Source organism: Jaculus jaculus, chromosome 13 (assembly GCF_020740685.1).
Source record: "Jaculus jaculus isolate mJacJac1 chromosome 13, mJacJac1.mat.Y.cur, whole genome shotgun sequence".
Classification (NCBI taxonomy): domain Eukaryota; kingdom Metazoa; phylum Chordata; class Mammalia; order Rodentia; family Dipodidae; genus Jaculus; species Jaculus jaculus.
In genome coordinates this window covers 28982044-29003344 of record NC_059114.1, presented here as the reverse complement: position 1 = coordinate 29003344, position 21301 = coordinate 28982044, and the positions used below count along the sequence as shown (strand labels likewise).

The window sequence follows — 21301 nt, the reverse complement described above, 5'->3', positions numbered from 1 at the left end:
GAGTTTAAGGTGCCACATGTGGCTCTTATCTTCTTTTTTTTTTAAGATTTTTATTTATTTATTTGATTATTTGAGAGTGACAGAGAAAGAGGCAGATAGAGAGTGAGAGAGAGAATGGGTGCGCCAGGGCTTCCAGACACTGCAAACGAACTCCAGACGCGAGCGCCTTGTGCATCTGGCTAACGTGGGACCTGGGGAACTGAGCCTTGAACCAGTGTCCATAGGCTTCACAGGCAAGCGCTTAACCGCTATGCCATCTCTCCAGCCCTTATCTTACTTCTTGAGTAGCAGCAGAATTGACTGCTATGCAAGTATTCTAGCAGGCTGGGTAGAGTAAATTACTGGTAAATTCTAAACTTCAACTGAGCAATATTCAATCAAAACCAGCAGAAAGTATTTATGCAAGAGTGGGGATTAAAACAAACTGATAATCTGGATCTGTTGTGGAAGAGGTGGCAGAAAGAATGTAAGAGCCAAAGGAAGGGTGGGACTCCTTACAACGTGCTCCTCCAAACACAAAATGGCCTGGATATCCATGACCTCACAGTGCCTGACACTGCCTATTCAAGACCATCATAAGAGGAGGAAAAGAGCATGACATCAAAATTAAAGAGAGACTGATTGAGATGGGGAAGAAATATGATGGAGAATGGAGTTTCAAAGGGGAAAGTGGGGGGAGGGAGAGTATTACCATGGGATATTTTTTATAATCATGGAAGTTGTTAGTAAAAAAAATTTGAAAAAACAAGACTGATAATCTAATAAAGCCAAAATCCCTATGGGTGTTTGCTGCCCCATACCCTTAATCCTGTTAACTGGGAAGCTAAGATTTCTGGTCCGCAATAGGTTCCAGGTCAGACTGGGTCCAAGTGAGATCCTGCCCTGAATAATGACAGAAGAAAAAGACAAAGGCCCTATAATTCAGGAAACCTTAAAGGCAATAATAGTCAAGACCAAAATACAGCTTATTTGAGAATGGTAAAGCCAACCAAGAATACATCAATCAAATCTAACACATAACCTGCCCTTACATGGAAGGTGAGATTAGCCCTTCCAGTACAGGCTTATGTACCTGGCTTTGTGTCAGTAGGCCCTGTTATCTTTTGGGATGGCTTCCAATCTCACCTATGCTGAGTCCTCACTGTAATCCCTCTCTGTTGCTCTGTGGACTTGGTTAGGCTGCTTGGATCACTAGATCTGGTGTTATAAGGGGCTGTGCTGGATGCTCCGTGGCCAGGGGGTGGATGAGTTCTCTGGTGGTTCGTGGCACTGACAGTTGGGGAAAAGAAGGCTGTGCAGGATGCCTAGAGTTGTACAGATTCTGCTCAGCTGGTTCCATTTGTGTTCTCCTTCAATAGCGTCTCAACTGATCCCTGCTGTCTTCCCCTTTGGGTTTCTTGACTTTGCATGGAGGCTGGTATAAGGGGAAAATCCTTTCACCTGGCTTCTGCTCCTGCTGCTCTGTGCCAGGCTAGAAAGGTTCATAAATTGGGGCTGCCAGCACCTCAGTAGGATTCTGACTGGTTTCCTGTTTACTGAAAGCTTTGGGTCTCTCCTGCTTCTCAGCTGTGGCTGACAGTTCCTTATACACCTTTACTTTTTGGTAGAAGCACATATTTTGCTGTCTTTCCTGCTCATTTCCCTCCCTAGGCTGCTTTGGTATGGCTACTACACCACCATGTTATCTGAAAGTCTCCTAAGCAACAGTTTTTTAATGAGGATGGATGGATAGGTGGATGAATGGACGGAAGGATGGGGCTCAGTGACCGTTGTTAAGCTGAATGCCCTGGGCTGGAATGCTGCGACTTTTGAGTTTCAGGCCTAGCTGCTGTGCCTCTGCCTGGCTGTGGGCCTCAGGCCAGTGGCTTGTTCTGTGTGCACCTCTTATGCTCTTCCTCCTTCTTTCTTCTTCTTCTTGTTTTTGAGTTAGGATTTAAGATCTCAATTTAGCCCAGGATGAACTGCAACTTTGTAGCCCAGGCTAGCCTCAAACTCATAGTGATCTTCCTACCTCAGCCTTCCACCTTCTTATGACACACTTTCGGAGGTGGGGGGATATGTCTTTGTTCCCATGGCCAGCTGTGTCCACCACATGGGAATCCATGGGTACAGAGACCATGGAGGCAGGACAACACCTGCAGGGTTGCCATGACAACCCAAGCTTTGCGGGACATGGCCTCAGTGCTCCCGGCCTGGTGGATTTAGCAACTTGGCACTCTGTTCAGGAAACACTAGATGGATATTTGTTCCTGGTAGTGGTAGCCTGTTGGGGACCATCCTGGACTAGAATGTGGAGCCCAGTAGAAAAATTCACAGAGTGGTGGGGGTCTGTAGGTCACGTTGGAAAACCAGTTATGTCTGAGTCTCCCACAACTATGGCTTCTCTTAGGGGACTGGTGTAGCGGGAATTTCTCTGGAATGATTATTCTGACACCAATGAGAGTGGAAGAGAGGAGTTTATTTACCTGGGGGCTAGAGCTAGGATCACTCCCAAAGAAACTCTGACCCTGAGTTCAACCAGTACTTCCATTTTATACTTTACAAAAGTATATGTGGCAGTTAACTATGTGGTTTCTGTTGCCAAGGACAACCACTATTTTGTCTTAGCTATTTCTTCCTCCTGACTCCTCTGGGGGCTCCTTTCCTGGGACTTTCCATTACACTGAGCAAGAAGAGGTTGTGTCTGGTACCAGTAATAAATCAACACTCAGCAAGTCGTCTTTCTCCGTCATTCCCTCCTCTTCACCTTCATGACATTTTATGATCTAATCTTTTTTTCTTCAAATTTTTATTAACGACTTCCATGATTATAAAAAATATCCCATGGTAATACCCTTCCCCCACTTTCCCCTTTGAAACTCCATTCTCCATCATACCCCTCCCCATCTCAATCAGTCTCTCTTTTATTTTGATGTCATGATCTTTTCCTCCTATTATGATGGTCTTATGTAGGTAGTATCAGGCACTGTGAGGTCATGGATATCCATGCCATTTTGTGTATGGGGGGAGCACGTTGTAAGGAGTCCTACCCTTCCTTTGACTCTTACATTCTTTCCACTACCTCTTCCGCATTAGACCCTGAGCCTTGGAAGGTGTGATCTAGATATTACAGTACTGAGCACTCCGGTCACTTCGTTCCAGCACCATGATACCTTCTGAGTCATCCCAAGGTCACAGCCATCTGAAAAGAGAAGATTCTCTACCAAAAGTGACAATAGCATTAATATAAGGTTATGAACATTAAGAGAAGTGCTTACTGGGCAGTTTGATAAGCATAGTATATACATTTAGCCACACAGCAGCAGACGTTACACCCCTAGGGCTCATGACTACCCCTGTTTTAAGTTTTCAGTATCAGGGATGTGTTCCCTCCCATGGAGTGGGCCTCCTGTCCAATTAGAGGGCACTTGGTTTCCACCATGACAGACGTGCCACTAATACACCCATTGGCTCATTTGGCCTGGCTGGCCAAATATAAGGCTTGCAGTGTCCAATGTTGAGTATCTTCACTGGTGGTATCTCTTTCTCCTATTGAACTGCATGCAGAATGGCTTCTTCCAGCTTTCTGTCAGCTGGTCTACGTGGAGGAGGTTATCAGCTCAGTTCCAGCAGGATTTCTCAGTGGCCTTGAAGCCCAAGTATGTGAAATCTTCAGCAATAGAGTCTTAGCCATCTATTCCTGGTGGGACACCAAAGACCTCAGCAATGGCCTATAATGTTTTTGGGATGCTGCAGTCCCATTTCGCATTGCTGGTAGAAATCACTCAACCAAGAGCAGCTTCTAGGAAAAAAGAAATTTATTTTGGCTTACAGGCTTGAGGGAAAGCTCTACTTGAGTTTTCTTCCTACTCACACGGAAGTCCGATCATCTGTAACTAGGATCCACATATGAGAGAGAACATGCAATGCTTGGCTTTCTGGGCCTGGGTTACTTCACTTAGTATAATCCTTTCCAGATCCATCCATTTTCCTGCAAATTTCATAACTTCATTTTTCCTTACCACTGAGTAGAACTCCATTATATAAATGTGCCATATCTTCATTATCCACTCATCAGTTGAGGGGCATCTAGGCTGGTTCCAATCCCCAGCTATTGTGAATTGAGCAGAAATGAACATGGTTGAGCAAGTATCTCTAAGGTAATGAGATGAGTCCTTAAGGTATATGCCTAGGAGTGCTATAGCTGGGTCATATGGTAGATCAATCTTTAGCTGTTTTAGGAACCTCCACACTGTTTTCCACAATGGCTGGACCAGATTGCATTCTCACCAGCAGTGTAGAAGGGTTCCTCTTTTTCCACATCCCCGCCAACATTTATGGTCATTTGTTTTTATGATGGTAGCCAATATGACAGGAGTGAGATGGATTCTCAACGTAAGTTTTAATCTGCATTTCCATGATGACTGGGGATGTAGAACAATTTTTTTAGATGCTTATATGCCATCTGTATTTCTTATTTTGAGAATTTATTATTTAGTTCCATAGCCCATTTTTTAACTGGCTTGTTTTATTTCTTATTATTTAATTTTTTGTGTTCTTTGTATATCCTAGATATTAATCCTCTATCAGATGTATAGCTGGCAAAGATTTTTTCCCATTCTGGATGATCTAATATTGAAGAGATTGATCAGTACTCCTGACGTATCACCTGTAGCTTTATTTCTTCCATTGTAGTTCAGATGAACATGTATAGGGCATTTAGGATGCATGGTCCAAATAGGAGCCCCAACATTGTCATTATAAGAGGCCCCACTAAATGAGCCAGCCAGGGTCCCCACGTAGTCCACATTTTACTCTATTGGGCTTCACTTGTATTTCTCATCTTTCTAATAACCTCTTGGCATTCTTATATCACCCCTGATTGATTAGCATAAAAGCAGCATTCCTCATTTAGAAACATACATATACCCCCTTTTCAGCAGTAATCAAGTCTAACCCTCTTTAATTTTGGAGGACCATTGTCACCAATGAGTCCATCTGATTCTGAAGAGTGACTATGCTACTGAATCGTAGTTAAGTCCTCCTTGAGCTGGGCAGAGAGCTGGCTCTGCTGAACTGTTGGATGCTTATTGCAGTGACACCAGCGGCCACATTTCCTGCCAGGGATACTCTGAGCAGGACTAGTAACAGCACAGGGTCCTCTTTCTCCTTGACCTTGAGGGGTACAAGTATTGTTGGACCTCATCTCCCAAGAGTACATCCAAATTAGGGGCCAGGAACATGAGTCTACATTTTTCCCTTGGGTGGCAGGTATAAATACCTTTGGGGCAGGTGAAGTATGTGCCATCGGGGACCACACCGCCTTTAATTACCCTAGTACAGTCCTTTTCATTTCCCACACATTGGGCTTCTCCTATGACCTGAACAGGTAGTCCAGTTACACAACTCCCTTTTGTGCTGTTAATTAGGGTTTGGTTAGTCATTCCAATTTCCCTTTCCTTTCCTTTCCTTTCCTTTCCTTTCCTTTCCTTTCCTTTCCTTTCCTTTCCTTTCCTTTCCTTTTCTTTTCTTTTCTTTTCTTTTCTTTCCTTCTTTCCTCCCTCCCTTCCTTCCTTCCTTCCTTATTTATTTATTTATTTATTTTTTGTTTTTCAAGGTAGGGTCTCACTCTAGCCCAGGCTGACCAGGAATTCATTGTGTAGTCTCAGGATGGCCTCAAACTCAGTGATCTTCCTACCTCTGCCTCCCAAGTGCTCCACCACACCCAGCTAGTCATTCCTACATTTCATACATTTCAGTATAGGCGACCTGACTCTCATGCAAGCATATCCAGCAGTCTTTCCCAGGGATGGGTCTGTTAGATTAAGGAGCTTGTGGCTGGCACTTACCAAGCCAGCATTTTGGGGGAGCATTGGGATCAAATTGGCTGGCTTTGTCTTCTTCGGGGGTTGTCTAAAGAGTTAACTTTGCTCACTGGGAGGAAAACTGTCTATTGGGTGACTGATAGCTGGAGGGCCATGTTTGGGGATTGTGCTCCTCAGGTGATATATGTTCCCAACCAAAGAGTGAGTGCCCTGTGTGATGAGATTACTCAGGGCAGCTGTATCTGGATCCCTCCTTTGAGCTCTAAAGGGTGGCCCCCTTTAGTTTTGGAGGACCATTGTCACTTTCTTCTTGGGGCTTTCTTGGGGCTTCTTCTTGGGTATGCTCATTTCTCTCAGCTCTAGACACTCGTTCTTCCAATGTCTTGTTTTCTTACAATAGGTACATTGATCTTTGTCCAGGCTTTGTTCAGTGCTCTCTTTCTCTTCCTTTGAATATAGGCTTAGCTGGGTTTATGGCCTGTCATGGCAACTGCTAGGATGTGGGCTTTTCTCTTATCATGTTTGTCTTTTTCATTCTTTGTGTTGATCTCTTGATTGGCAACTACCTTGGATGCAATTTTAAGACACTCACTTAAGTTCTTCCCAGCAAAACCTAAGCATTGCAGTTTATGATGTATGACATAGGCCAACTCTGTGACAAAAGCCATATTTTCAGGTACCTCAGGGTTATTTAAATGGAGTGTATCTGCCATAGGCATCACAGAGTCTCTCATAAAACTGGCTGGAAGGCTCCTTTTCATCCTGAATTACCTCACTCACACATGTCAAATTGGTGTTGTGCCTGCCCCCTGCCTTAGCCCCCTGAAGATGGCTTGTCTCATTCAGTTGAGAGATTGGGTCCCCACATCTGTATTCGGGTCCCAGCTTGGCCAGATGTTAGGGCACTGTCTGCAAAGCCCTCAGGGTTCATTATTCCTGCTGAAGCCTGCATGATTAGCCAAGTTTTGGCTGCCTGGAGGATTCATCACCTTTCTTCATAGTAAATAAGTGTGGCAAGGAGTTGATGGTAGTCATCCTTGGTTGGTCTATGGGTATCCATGATGGAGGACAAGTCTTTCATGTCCTGGGGTTTCTCAGAATAAGGTAGGGTGTGCTGTCTTCAGTTTGGATCACTTTTGGTGAAGAGCTGATAGAGGAGGGTTGGTGGCCCGTCAACATATCCGCCATCTGTTTGAAGGAGGTGAGGACCTAGCATCTCCCTCAGTAGACATGGTGGAACAGCCGCATCTCTAGAGCGCAGCCAGTTAGTCTTGCGAATGTCCCCACATAGTTGTTGAGTCTGGCAGAGCTGGCTGGCGTGGTGAGGTTAAGTGCTGTGTTGAGGGTGGGTGCTGTTGGAGGAATGGGAATAGGTGGACCAAAGGCAGCCTCAGCACCAGGTGGTGCTGGCATTTGGGGCCAGCAAGGAGGCAGCATCATTGGTAAAATCTCATCCTCCAGGGAAGCCAATGGGGGTGTCTTCTTGGTGTCTTCAGGCTTGACAGTCCTTGCAACCCATATAGTCTGGGCTGTGAAGGTCCAGGTATCTGGTAACGAAGCCATCCCAGAAGGTCTTGGGCCAGCTTGTATACCATGAGTTAAAATATGGGAACTGATCTGGGTGGCCAGGCATTCCCATGCAGACCTCTCTAACCCTGATGATCAGGGTGAAATCTAGAGTCCATTCAGATGGCCAGCTAATGTCAAAGGAGGGCCAATCAGTGTCACAGAAATTTCTTAATTTGGAGGGCTTCATCTTGATTCTGTAGTTGGCAATGAATTCTCGTTTGAAGTTGTCAAGCATGGTTTGCAGGACTGTGCAAACCTTGTAATGAAAGGAATTCCCTAACCAGGAGTTTGGGGAGTTTATATATGCCTAACCCTGTATGATGCATAGGGAGGGGCAAGGAAGGCCAGATTTTCTCTCAAGCTGGTACTCACCTGGCTGGTCCCCCAATGAAGACTTAAAGAAAGCAACCCTGCACCTTGTTAGCTCTTCTATTACAGAGAGGTGAATGCCCACTAAGATGAAATGGCTTGTAGTGGAACTGCAGGTTAGAGCCCAGTCAGATCCCATAGCCACAGGGCCGTAGGACCATTAGAGCCATTCATACATCTGTTCACCATTCATTCAGAAGTTAGGCATTCCCATTTTTTTTTTTTTTAATTTGAGAGCGACAGACACAGAGAGAAAGACAGAGGGAGAGAGAGAGAATGGGCGCGCCAGGGCTTCCAGCCACTGCAAACAAACTCCAGACGCGTGCGCCCCCTTGTGCATCTGGCTAATGTGGGACCTGGGGAACCGAGCCTTGAATCAGGGTCCTTAGGCTTTACAGGCAAGCGCTTAACCGCTAAGCCATCTCTCCAGCCCAGGCATTCCCATTTTACATTCCTATCCTATCTATTACCCCGGAGACCAGTCTACTTCCTTGGAGACCAATGCCACCTATGTATCACATTGAGGTTTTGGATGCAATCTCCTGCATGGTAATCAAACCAGCACCAGCTCTACCTGTCTATTTCCAGGGGTTGGGGGGTGGTCCTTACCTGGTCTGGTCTGGCCTTGTCTTCTTCCACTCAGGGACTCTGGTCCTGGGTCTCACAGCCCCATGGGTCAACTGAGGATCCCAGAATCACACTGGGGGCACACACTTCCCAGTTCCAGAGACCTCTGGTAGGCTGAGTGTCCTGAGAGTGGCATTCCCTCCCTCCATCAACAGGGGTAGTGGTTAAAGATAATCTTGCTAGGGCTGGAGAGATGGTTTAGCGGTTGAGTGCTTGCCTGTGAAGCGTAAGGACCCTGGTTTGAGGCTCGATTCCCCAGGACCCACGTTAGCCAGATGGACAAGGGGGTGCACGCGTCTGGAGTTCGTTTGCAGTGGCTGGAAGCCCTGGCATACTCATTCTCTCTTTCTCTTCCTCCCTCCCTCCCCCCCCCTCTCTGTCTGCCTCTTTCTCACTCTGTCACTCTCAAATAAATAAAAATAAACAAACAAAAAAAAGATGATCTCACTGGGGCCTCCAGACAAAGCAGGAATTTCTCTGGAATGATTGACCCAACGCCAAGGAGAGTGGAAGAGAGGAGTTTATTTCCCCGGGGATCAAAGCTAGGATCACTCCCAAAGAAACTCGGACCTCGAGCTCAACCTGCACTTTATTTTATACTCTAGCAGCAAGGCAAGGCAAGCAAGCAAGTGGGGACTTTACAAAAGCGTATGTGGCAGTTAGCTATATGGTTTCTGTTGCCAAAGGCAACCTCTATTTTGTCATTTCCTCCTTCTTCCATTTGCTCTGACTACTCTGGGGGTCCCTTTTCTAGGACTTTCCATTCCACTGAGCAAGAGAGGTTGTGTATGTCAACAGTAGGCACCTGCAATAAATCAGCATTCAACAAATGTTCCTTTCCACCTCACGGGGTGCTTGGTTGCCTCCTTTGTAAGTCCCAGCAGTTGAGGGTGTCTGTGACTAGCCTCTGCCTCCACACAAGCCAGGTCTCCCTTCTGAGCCCTGTCCCCTGTTGCAGAATGAGTAATGGCCCAAATGTTATGTCTTGATCCCTGGAGCCTGTGAATGTTGCCAGATATGGCCCTGTCCTTGCTAGTTTAAGATCATGAGCTGGCTGGGGAAGCTATTCTGTATTATTCTTTTGGGTAGAAAAGGTCACAGACAGAAGAGGAGGGGGCCTGGATTGATGTAGTCACATGCCAAGGACTTCTGGCCCTCATGGCTACAAACAGAGTGCCGAGAGGTGAGGATGCACTTACACAAGCAAGCATGCTCCCCAGAGCCCTTGAAAGGGCCATGACCTGCCACACACTCAGTCCAGACTGATATTCAACTTCTGGCTTCCAAAATCATGAGAAGAAAAGGTTTCTGGGGCTAGAGAGATGGCTGCTCAGCAGTTAAACGTGCTTGCTTGCAAACACTGGTGGCCCGGGTTCATTTCCCTAGTATCCACATTAAGCCAGATGCACTAAGTGGTACATGCATCTGGAGTTCATTTGAAGTACCAGGAGGCCCTGGTACACCCATACTCACTCTGCTGCGCTCACGCTCGCTCGCCCTCTCCCTCCCTCCCTCTCTCTCTCTCTCTCTCTCTCTCTCTCTCTCTCTCTTTCAAACAAATAAATAAAATACTTTTTTAAAAGCCAGGTGTAAGCTGGGTATGGTGGTGCCCACCTTTAATCCTAGCACTTGGGAGGCAGAGGTAGAAGGATCACTGTGAGTTCAAGGTCACCTACCCTTCCTTTGGCTCTCACATTCTTTCCGCCACCTCTTCCGCATTAGACCCTGAGCCTTGGAAGGTGTGATTGAGATGTTACTCAGTACTCCAGTCACTTCTTTCCAGCACTCTGATACCTTCTGAGTCATCCGAAAGTCATTGTCATCTGAATTCCAGGTTAGACTGGACTAGAGTGAGACCCTACCTTGAAAAATTAAAAAATAAAATAAAAAAAGGGTGGGGGAGCTGGTTGTGGTAGCATACACCTTTTGATCCCAGCACTTGGGAAGCAGAGGTAGGAGGATCACTGTGGGTTTAAGGCATGCAGGTGGTTTTCTGAGGTAGGGTCTCACTGTAGCCCAGGCTGACCTGGAATTCATTCTGTAGGCTGACTTCAAACTCACAGCGATCTTCCTACCTCTGCCTCCTAAGTGCCTGGATTAAAGGCATGAACCACTATGCCTGGCCCATCACCTTTATTATTTTTAAAATTTATTTGTAAGCAGAGAGAAGAGAGACAGAGAATGTTGGGTCAGGGCCTCCAGATGCATGTGCCAGTTTATGCATCTGGCTTTATTCCCCCACTTTTTAATTAAAAAAAAAAATTTTTTTTTTGAGGCAGGGTCTCACTCTAGCTCAGGTTAACCTGGAATTTACTTTGTAATCTCAAGGTGGCCTCGAATTATTTTTTTTCTCAATTTTTGTTAACATGTTCCATGATTATAAAAAGTATCCCATGGTAATACCCCCCCCACACTTTCCCCTTTGAAATTCCATTCTCCATCATATCCCCTCCCATATCCCCATCTCAATCAGTCTCTCTTTTATTTTGATGTCATGATCTTTTCCTCTTACAATGGTCTTGTGTAGGTAGTATCAGGCAATATGAGGTCATGGATATCGAGGCCATTTTATGTCTGGAGGGAGCACGTTGTAAGGAGTCCTACCCTTCCTTTGGCTCTCACATTCTTTCCGCCACCTCTTCCGCATTAGACCCTGAGCCTTGGAAGGTGTGATTGAGATGTTACTCAGTACTCCAGTCACTTCTTTCCAGCACTCTGATACCTTCTGAGTCATCCGAAAGTCATTGTCATCTGAAAAGAGAGGATTCTATACCCAAAGTGAGAGTAGCGTTAATATAAGGGTATAAATATTAAGAGAGGTGCTTACTGGGCAGTTTGATAAGCATAGTATATACATTTTTCCAGACATCAGCAGATATTACACCCATAGGGCTCATGACTACCCCTGTTTTAAGTTTTCAGTATCAGGGATGTGTTTCCCCCCATGGAGCGGGCCTCCAGTCCATTTGAAGGGCAGTTGGTTTCCACCATGACAGAAGTGCCACTATTGCACCCATAGGCTCATTGGGCTGGCTGGCCAATTATAAGGCTTGCAGTGTCCACTGATGAGTATCTTCGCTGGTGGTATCTCTTTCTCCCATTGAACTACATGGTAGAATGGCTTTTTCCAGCTTTCTGTCAGCTGGTGGCCTCAAATTCTTGATGATCCTCCTACCTCTGCCTCCCAAGCTCTGTCAGTGGCGAAGTGGGGCCGTGTGGTTACTTAAGCAAAGGAGGGAGGTAGCTCATCTGCTATGTCACCTTCCGCCAGGTATGTCAGAGCGGGAGCGGCAGGTGATGAAGAAGCTGAAGGAAGTGGTGGACAAACAGCGTGATGAGATCCGCGCCAAGGACCGGGAGCTCGGCCTGAAGAATGAGGACGTTGAGGCTGTAAGTCACAAGCCTAAGCTGGGTCCACTCTTGCAGCTTGAGGTCCCAGCAGGAACCAGGGTCTTCCACTCCAAAAGCCCCCCCCCCCCAGCCTGTGTGCCAGTCCTTATCTACAAAATGACAAAAAATATAAGCAAATTTCACACAAAGATGTCTGTACATGAAAAGGGCTTGTCTCTGGGCAGCACACAGCCTCAACTACTGAAAGGCCTCTCTCTCTCTCCAGTTACAGCAGCAACAGACCCGGCTCATGAAGATCAACCACGACCTTCGGCACAGGGTGGCAGTGGTGGAGGCCCAGGGGAAGGCTCTGATTGAACAGAAGGTGGAGCTGGAGGCAGATCTGCAGACAAAGGAGCAGGAGATGGGCAGCCTGCGGGCAGAGCTTGGGAAGCTTCGAGAGAGGCTACAAGGGGAGCCCAGCCAGAATGGGGAGGAGGAGCCAGAGGTGAGGAGGAAGCTGGTGATAAGGTGTGTTTGCGCGGGCTGTGTGCTGTTACCAGACAGGCAGACCTGCTGAGCTTTCCTGTGTTGTACATAAGAAAGTGGGAGACACACAGAGGGCAAGCTATTGGCCCGAGGACACCTAGCCGGGCAGGGTCAGGGCTGGGTGTGGAACCCAGGACTCCCAGCATTCCCAGCCCAGGGCATTCAGCGTAGCAGTGGTCATGGAACATCATTCATTCAAGAAACTGTTGCCTGTGGGCTGGAGATATGGCTTAATGGTTAAGGCACTTGCCTATGAAGCCTAAGGGCTCAGGTTCTATTCCCCTGGTCCCACATAAGCCAGATGCACAAAGTGATGAATGCATCTGGAGTTCTTTTGCAGTGGCTAGAAGCCCTGGCATGCCCATTTTCTCTCTCTCTCTCTCTTCTCTATCACTCTAAGGAGGGAGGAAGGAAGGAAGGCAGGCAAGCAGGTGGGCAGGCTGGAGAGATGGATTAGTGGTTAAGGCACATGCCTGCAAAGCCTAAGGACCCAGGTTTGATTCTCCAGCTCCCATGTAAGCCAGATGTACAAGTTGATGAATGCATCTGGAGTCCGTTTGTAGTAGCTAGAGGCCCTGACATTCCCATTCTCTCTCTCTCTCCCGCTGTCTCAAATAAATAAAAGTCTTTAAAGATAGAAAGAGAAAGAAGCTGTAGTTGCCTGTGTGGTAGGCACAGGGTGAGAACCGCATAGCCCTAGTTACTGTCCCATGGAGTTATGCTTAGCATGAGCAGTGACTCAACAATAACAGGAGCTGGCAGGTCTGCTTCAACACACAAGAGAACTAAACCATGTTACATTAGAATTTGAACATGGACCCGGGCGTGGTGGCACACGCCTTTAATCCCAGCACTCGAGGCAGAGGTAGGAGGATTGCCATGAGTTCGAGGCCACCCTGAGACTCCATATGAATTCCAAGTCAGCCTCGGCTAGAGCGAGACCTTACCTAGAAAAACCAAAGGGGAAAAAAAAAATCTGAACATTGGGCTGGAGAACTGGCTTAGCGGTTAAGGCACTTGCCTGCAAAGCCAAAGGACCTAGGTTCAATTCTCCAGTACCCATGTAAGCCAGATGAACAAGGTGGCACATGCGTCTAGAGTTCATTTGCTGTGTCTGGAGGTCCTGGCATGTCCTCTCTCTCTCTCTCTCTCTCTTTTTCTCTCTCTCAAGTAAATAAATAAATTAAAAAAAAAAACTGAACATGCTGGGCATGGTAGTATATTCCTTTAATCTCAGTACTCAGGAGGCAGAGGTAGTAGAATCACTTGGGAGTTCAAGGCTACCCTGAAATTACATAGTGAATTCCAGGTCGGCCTGGACTAGAGTGAGATCTTACCTCAAGAAACCAAACCAAGGGCCAGATGTGGTGGCGCACAACTTTAATCCCGGCATTTAGGAGGCAGAGGTAGGAAGACGGCTGTGAGTTCGAGGCCACCCTGAGATGACATAGTGAATTCCAGGTCAGCCTGAAGTAGAGTGAGACCCTACCTCAAAAAAAAAAAAAAAAAAAAAGGCCCGGAGAGATGGCTTAGTGGTTAAGGCACTAGCAGACAAAGCCAAAGGATCTAGGTTCAATTCCCCAGAACTCATTTAAGATAAGCCATATGCACAAGGTGGCAAATGCATCTAGAGTTCATTTACAGTGGCTAGAGGCCCTGGGATGCCCATTCTTCCTCTCCCTCCCTCTCTCTCTCTCTCTGTCACAAATAAAATAAAATAACTAGCTGAGTGTGGTAGCACACACTGTTAATCCTAACACTCTGGAAGCAGAGGTAGGAGGGTTGCTGTTAGTTTGAGGCCAGACTGAGCTACAGAATGAGTTCTAGGTCAACCTGGACTAGCGTGAGACCCTGCTTTTAAAAAAAAAAAAAAAAAAAAAAAGGAGGCCTGGTGAGATTGCTCAGTGGTTAAGGTACTTGGCTGCAAAGCCTAATGACTCAGGTTCAATTCCCCAGTGCCCATGTAAAGCATGAATCACAGAATGGTGCATACATTTGTAGCTCACTTGCAGTAGCTGGAGGCCTTGGTACACCCATTCACACACACTCTCTCTTTCCCTCTCTCCTTGAACATAAATTAAAAAAAAAAAAAAAAAAGCTAGGCATGGTGGCACACGCCTTTAATCCCAGCCCTCAGGAGGCTGAGTCAGGAGGATTGCTGTGAGTTCGAGGCCACTCTGAAACTACATAGTGAATTCCAGGTCAGCCTGAGCTAGAGTGAGACCCTACACACGCGCGCAAACACACACACACACACACGCCAAAAAAAAAAAAAAAAAAAAAAGCAAAATAAAACTCTCAACTGGTCATATTGGTGTATGCCTGTAATCCCAGCACTCTGGAGGCTGAAGCAGGAAAATATCTATTAGTTTGAAGCCAGCCTGGTCTACATAGAAAGTTCCAAGCTAGGCAGAACCACATAGTGAGATCCTGTCTCAAAAAAAAAAAAAAAAAAAAAAGGCCTGGAGAGAAGGCTCAGTGGTTAAGGTCCTTGCTTAATGACCCAAGTTAGATTACTCAGTACCCATTTAAAGCCACATGCACAGAGTGGTGCGTGCATCTGGAGTTTTTTTGCAACACCTGGATGCCCTTGCTCACCATTTTGTCTCTCTGCTTGCAAATAAATGAATAAAGATTAAGTAAAGTTGATTAACAAAAAAAAAAAACCTCAGTGAGGCATGGTAGCACATGCCTTTAATCTCAGCGCTCTGGAGGCGGTAGGAGGATCGGCATGACTTCGAGGCCACCCTGAGACTACTACATAGTGAATTCCAGGTCAGCCTGGGCTGGAGGGAGACCCTACCACAAAAAAACAAAGCTTCCAACCCCATCACCACCCAGTTATGCACACAGAGAACCTTCAAGGGCTTTGTGGATGCCTTGTGAGGCAGCATTTAAATTCCAACCGACTTTGTAACAAGTGACATCAATCCCTGAACATGGCCAGAACACAGCTATCTCCTCTGCTGGTCACAGGGTGCCTCTGTGATCCCAGCAGCAGAGGCTTCCCAGGAGGCCAGGCCCCGGGCTGGAGGCCCTGACCTGGGACACCAGCTATCTCCAAGAACCTGTGTTCAGAGAGCCACCGGGGACCAGCTTATCCCAGATAACCTGAGCCATTGGTCGTTCGTGGGAAAACCCTAGAAGCACCACTGATTGGCGTGATTGCCCTGTCAGAGGAGCTGCTCCGGGATCTTGGCCTTGGCTCTGGCCAGTTCTGGTGACACTGCCTGGGGAGCCCTAGGCTCTCCCACACTCACAGGTGGTAGTGCCTGTAGTTGGGACTTATGCCCCTCTGAGATTTCCCGAACTCTTTAAGTCCTTCTCCAAAAGAAAAAAAATGGTGTTCAGAAAGCCCGGCGAGCAGAGGACCCTGGATATCAGTGTGGGGAAGGACCTCAGAGTTATCACTTGGTTTGCTGACACTGAGGAGGCTGACGCAGGAGGATAGAGAGTTTGAGTCTATTGAACTTAAACTTGGCAACTAATTAGATAGATTTTAGCACACATCAAGAGTAAACAAATGAGCCGGGTGTGGTGGCGCACACCTTTAATCCCAGCACTCGGGAGGCAGAGGTAGGAGGATCGCCGTGAGTTCAAGGCCACCCTGAGACTACAGAGTTAATTCCAGGTCAGCCTGGACCAGAGTGAGACCCTATCTCAAAAAAACCAAAACAACAACAACAACAACAAAAAGAGTAAACAAATGGAGGAGGCACTGGTGTGGCCATAGAGACCCTAGTTTGCAACTTGCAGTCTACCCAGAGTTTGTAGCAAAGTCTTACGTAGCGGACAGGACCTTGAGCACAGCCAGTCTGATTGCTGGGTCTGCACCTCTTGTTATATTACCTTGTCAGTTCTCGTCACTCATGTCTGAGCTGCCGGTCTGAATCTGTTCCTAGCCCTAAGTTAGTAACAGCAAGACACATAAGAGAGTATTCAGTAAATACTAGATTAATATTCTAGATAAATATGAGGTGCTCAGGTTAGCGCCATGCAGAGCTGGGCAGGGGAAGAGGAGGAATATCATTGGGTACACACGGTATCACTTTCATGAGACGCTGAATAGGTGGCTCTATAGAGGGGGTCACACTGAAGCTTGAGGACCTGACTTCCTAAGCCTGTGAGGCTGGGAAGGCGAACCTTCCCTGTCATGGAGAGCTCTCAAGTTTCCTCTCCAGATGCCCATCTCTGCTACCAGTACTGACTCAGAGGTTGAGTGGGCAGAGCCCTCCCCATGAACCATTCTGTGGCTGTGCTATCCCTGACCTGCCTGGCAAGAGGCGTTACCTATCAGCTGTCCCTTCCCAGAACAACCTGTCCTGGACATTCAGGATGGAAGCATCTTGCCTGGTCTCCTGGAGCCATTGGCCTCTTGGCCTTGTGGCACCATCCTGTCTGGTGCTCCCTTCTCCCTGCAAGGCTATGGGGCTGAGGAGTGGGTTTGATATCCATTTCCACCTTCTCTACCTTGTCAACTGCTGGCCTGGCCTGGCGTTTATTTATTTTTATTATTTATTTATTTATTTTTGGTTTTTTGAAGTAGGGTTTCACTCTAGTCCAGGCTGACCTGGAATTCGCTGTGTAGTCTCAGGGTGGCTTCGAACTCACGATGATCCTCCTACCTCTGCTTCCTGAGTGCTGGGATTAAAGGCGTGCACCACCATGCCCGGCTTCTGGTTTTTATTTACTGTGGACATGGGACACTGGAGGCTCATGGGTGTCAAGGATATTGCACTGCTTGGAGAGGGTGGGTCACCTGAATGTTTGGTGACTTGGTTGAGGGCTGCTGTCAAGTTCTTCCTAGCTATTAAAAAAAGAAGGGAACTGAGAAAATGGCTTAGCAGTTACAGTGTTTGCCTCTGAAGCCTAAGGGCTCTGGTTTGTTTTCCCAGGATGCACACAGGCCATATGCACAAGGGGGCACGTGTCTCTGCAGTTCCTATGCAGTGGCTAGAGGCCCTGGTGTGCCCATTCTCTCTATCTGTCTCTTTCTCTCTCATAAATAAATAATTAAAATATTTGGGCTGGAGGGATGGCTTAGCATTTAAGGCATTTGTCTGCAAAGCCAAAGGACCCAGGTTCGATTCCCCAGGACCCATGTTATCCAGACACACAAGGGGGCACACACATCTGGAGTTCGTTTGCAGTGGCTGGAGCACTGGCATGCCCATTCTCTCTCTCTCTCCTTCTCTTTCTCTCTCTTTCTCTCTGTCAAATAAATAAATAAAAACAAAATATTTTTTTTAATTTAATTTAATTTATTAGTTTTCTTTTCAGCAAATACAGGCAGTTTGGTACCATTGTTTAGGCTCATCCATGATCTGCCCCCTCCTGATGGGCCCTCCTTGTTGATGTAAATGGGTCATGCATTGTGGAGTTAGCCCACAGTTATTGGTAAGATAAATGTCTCTGCTTATCATGACCCAACATGTGACTCTGACATTCTTTCCGCCCCCTCTTCTGCAAAATTTCCCTGAGCCATGTTGAGTCAAAATATTTTTTAAAAAAAGAAGATGGACTGGAGAAATAGCTCAGCAGTTAAGGCACTTGCCTGTAAAGCCTAACAACCTGAGTTTGATTGCCCAGCACCCATGTAAAGCCAGATGCACAGAGTGGCACATGTATCTGGAGTTCATTTGCAGGGGCTAGAGGCCCTGGCCCATCCATTCTCTTCATACCCCCCCCCCCACAGGCATAGTGGCACACACCTTTAATCCCAGCCCTCGGGAGGCAGAGGATTGCTATGAGTTTGAAGCCAACATGAGACTACATAGTGAATTCCAGGTCAGCCTGGGCTAGAGTCAGACCCTAGCTCAAAAAAAAAAAAGAGGGCTGGAGAGATGGCTTAGTGGTTAAGCGCTTGCCTGTGAAGCCTAAGGACCCCGGTTTGAGGCTTGATTCCCCAGGACCCATGTTAGCCAGATGCACAAGGGGGCACACGCATCTGGAGTTCGTTTGCAGTGGCTGGAGGCCCTGGTGCACCTATTCTCTCTCTCTCTCTCTCTCTCTCTCTCTCTCTCTCTCTCTCTCTCTGTCTGTCTCTGCCTCTTTCTCTCTGTCACTCTCAAATAAATAAATAAATAATTTTTGAAAAAAGAGAAAATAGCTTACTCCTATAATCTCAGTCCTCAGGAGGAGGTGAGCACTGGGAATGAAGGTCCGTGAACCATACTTAACATACACAAGATCATAGATAACTCTAGAACCAAGAAAGGGAAGGAGATTGTGTAGTTGACACATGCCTTTCATCCCAGAATTCAAGAGGCTGAAGCAGGATTGACATGGGCAACAGACTATCCTAACTACAGAAGGAAAGGGAGAGAGGGTTGCATAGAATAGAGAAACTGGAGACCTTATCATTGCTATTGGGGATGGAAGACAGTGCAGCTATTGTGAATATACTTCGACATGATTAAGAGAACTCAAAAGGGGGGCTGGAGAGATGGCTTAGCGATTAAGTGCTTGCCTGCGAAAACTAAGGACCCCGGTTTGAGGATTGAGTCCCCAGTACCCACGTAAGCCAGATGCACAAAGTGGCACATGCATTTGGAGTTTATTTGCAGTGGCTGGAGGCCCTGGTGCGCCCATTCTCTCTCTCTCTCACTCACTCTCTGCCTCTTTCTCAAATACGTAAAAATAAAAATAAATGGAAAAAAAGTTCAAGACAGCCAGATAATACCCAGCCATTCCCACCTGAGTGCATTTCCAAAGAAATGGAAGACAAGTGTCCAAGCAGGCGCTTGTACGTGCAGGTTCCTTAGCATCAGGATTCACCACTGACAAAAGGAGGGAGGGCCAGCTGTGGTGGTGCATGCCTTTAATAATCCCAGCACTTGGGAGGCAGAGGCTTGCTGTGAGTTCGAGGCCACCCTGAGACTACATAGTGAATTCCAGGTCAGTCTGGGCCAGAGTGAGACCCTACCTCAAGAAAAAAAAAAAGGAGGGAGGGATGCCACATGGCCATCACGTGAACAGTGTGTAGGACACCTGTGTCTGCTGTGCAGTGTACTTTTAGCCAGCCATGCAGGGGAATGGAGCTCTAACACAGGCCACTCAGAGAATGGTCTTGCAGACACAATGTTGAATGGCAGAGGCCATGCAGCAGAGCCCACTGCTTCTGTGTGCATGAAATGTCCAGAATAGGCAAGGAGGCATAGTCAGAAAGCAGCTAGAGTTGCCAAGGCTTGGAATGGGGGAGGAGGAGTGACAGGTGATTGCTTAATAAGTATGGGGTTTCTTTTTGGGTAATGAGAATGTTCTGCACTTAGAAGGAGCAGTTATACAACATTGTAAATGATCTAAATGCTATTGAATGAGTCACCTTATTTATCTAATTTATTATTTATTTTTGAGGTAGGGTCTCATTCTAGCCCAGACTGACCTTGAACTCACGGTGATCTTCCTACCTCAGCCTCTGGAGTGAGGGGATCAAAGGCATGTGCCACCATGCCCAGCTTTATTTTTCTGATTTGAGACAGGGTTTCATACTGTAGCCCTAGCTGGCCTTGAATTTTAGGTAATACTCTTTTTTGTTTGCTTGTTTGTTTGTTTGTTTTTAGTTTTTCAAGGTAGGGTTTCACTCTAGCCCAGGGTGGCCTCAAACTCACGGTGATCCTCCTACCTTGACCTCCCAAGTGCTGGGATTAAAGGCATGCACCACCACGACCGGCTAGGCAATACTCTTGTTTCAGCCTCTTGAGTGCTGAGATTGCAGTTGCTCACCAGCATACCTGGTTACTATACACTTTTTATTTTGTGTGGTTTTTAGGCAGGTTCTCACTCTAGTCCAGGCTGGCCTCAAACTCGTAGTAATCCTCCTACCTCAGCTTCCTGAGTGCTGGGATTATAGGCATGAGTCACCACCCCTAGCTAGCTATAGTTGTTTTAAAGGCTCCCAGGCTCTAAAAGATGGTGGGAAGGCAGGTGGCTCTGAATAACACTGGGATCCATCTATGTAACTTTGAGGACAAAGTGTGTCCTGTTGCTCTGTATTGAACTGAGGGCATGATACCCAGAGCCACTGGGGATGAAGGACCTTGAACAGAGGGCCCTACACAGAAAACGGTTAGGGCTTTATGTTAAATGACAGAGGAACTGAGAATTGCATGTGGTCTGTGATTCCACCCACGTTGGCCATTTTAGCAAGGAGAACCTGAAAAGAGAGGACAGCAGATTGCTGAGGGTGGAAGCCGGAGGCGCAGCTCTTCTTCACCATGGACACCTTGGCCTGTTTGTCACAGAACCCCAAATGGTGTGGGAGGCCCAAGATGTAGGTCTGGCTATTGAAGGCGTACAGTGAACAGGTGGTCTCCAGCTTCCACCTCCAAATGGAAAATATATAGAACATGAGCAGAGGCCAATAGCTGCAGGCGTTTAAAACAGCACCCTAATCATGCCGCTCCACCCTGTCCGGATGTGGAGTGGGTGCCACTGGTGGCTACCAAGAACCCTTTAGCAGCCTCTGTGCCTCCTCCAGATGCAGCCGGGGGGTGAAGAGTGCATCTCAGATGCCGAGAAGGCGGCCATGGACCTCAAGGACCCCAACCGCCCCCGCTTCACGCTGCAGGAGTTGCGAGATGTCCTCCACGAGAGGAATGAGCTCAAGTCCAAGGTGTTCCTGCTGCAGGAGGAGCTGGCCTACTACAAAAGGTGAGCATCGGTGGGCAGTCTTTGTGGCAGAGCCCGGGCCCATGGCGTCCAGCCCCAGCACTGTGGTGTTTCTGAGAACTTAGGGCAAATCCTGCCAGCAAGAACTGGGGCCGCACTCCAAACTCAGGCATGTTAGTATTTTTGCAGCAAGTATAAGAGCATTCCTACTGAATGGGCTAACAGTCATGAGCAGCCTCAGAACGGCTCTGCTCAGTTTGCATCAAATGCATCACCATCAAGCAGTGGTGTATTTTAGGGATATGATGGAGAATGGAATTCCAAAGGGGAAAGTGGGGGGGGGGTATTACCATGGGATATTTTTTATAATCATGGAAAATGTTAATAAAAATTGAGAAAAAAACAATAAACAAATAAAAAAAAGAAACAGGGAAAAAAAGAAA

At 47.0% G+C, this 21301-nt stretch overlaps 1 protein-coding gene across 1 annotated transcript in view; it reads left to right on the top strand.

The window, feature by feature from the left end:
- Positions 1-21301, top strand: part of Rilpl1 (Rab interacting lysosomal protein like 1) — an 85415-nt gene that overhangs the window by 47462 nt on the left and 16652 nt on the right. The window contains exons 3-5 of the mRNA XM_004668489.2: positions 11641-11759; positions 11986-12207; positions 20728-20900. Coding sequence (XP_004668546.1) covers positions 11641-11759; positions 11986-12207; positions 20728-20900 — 514 coding nt within the window. The remainder of the gene's footprint in view (positions 1-11640; positions 11760-11985; positions 12208-20727; positions 20901-21301) is intronic.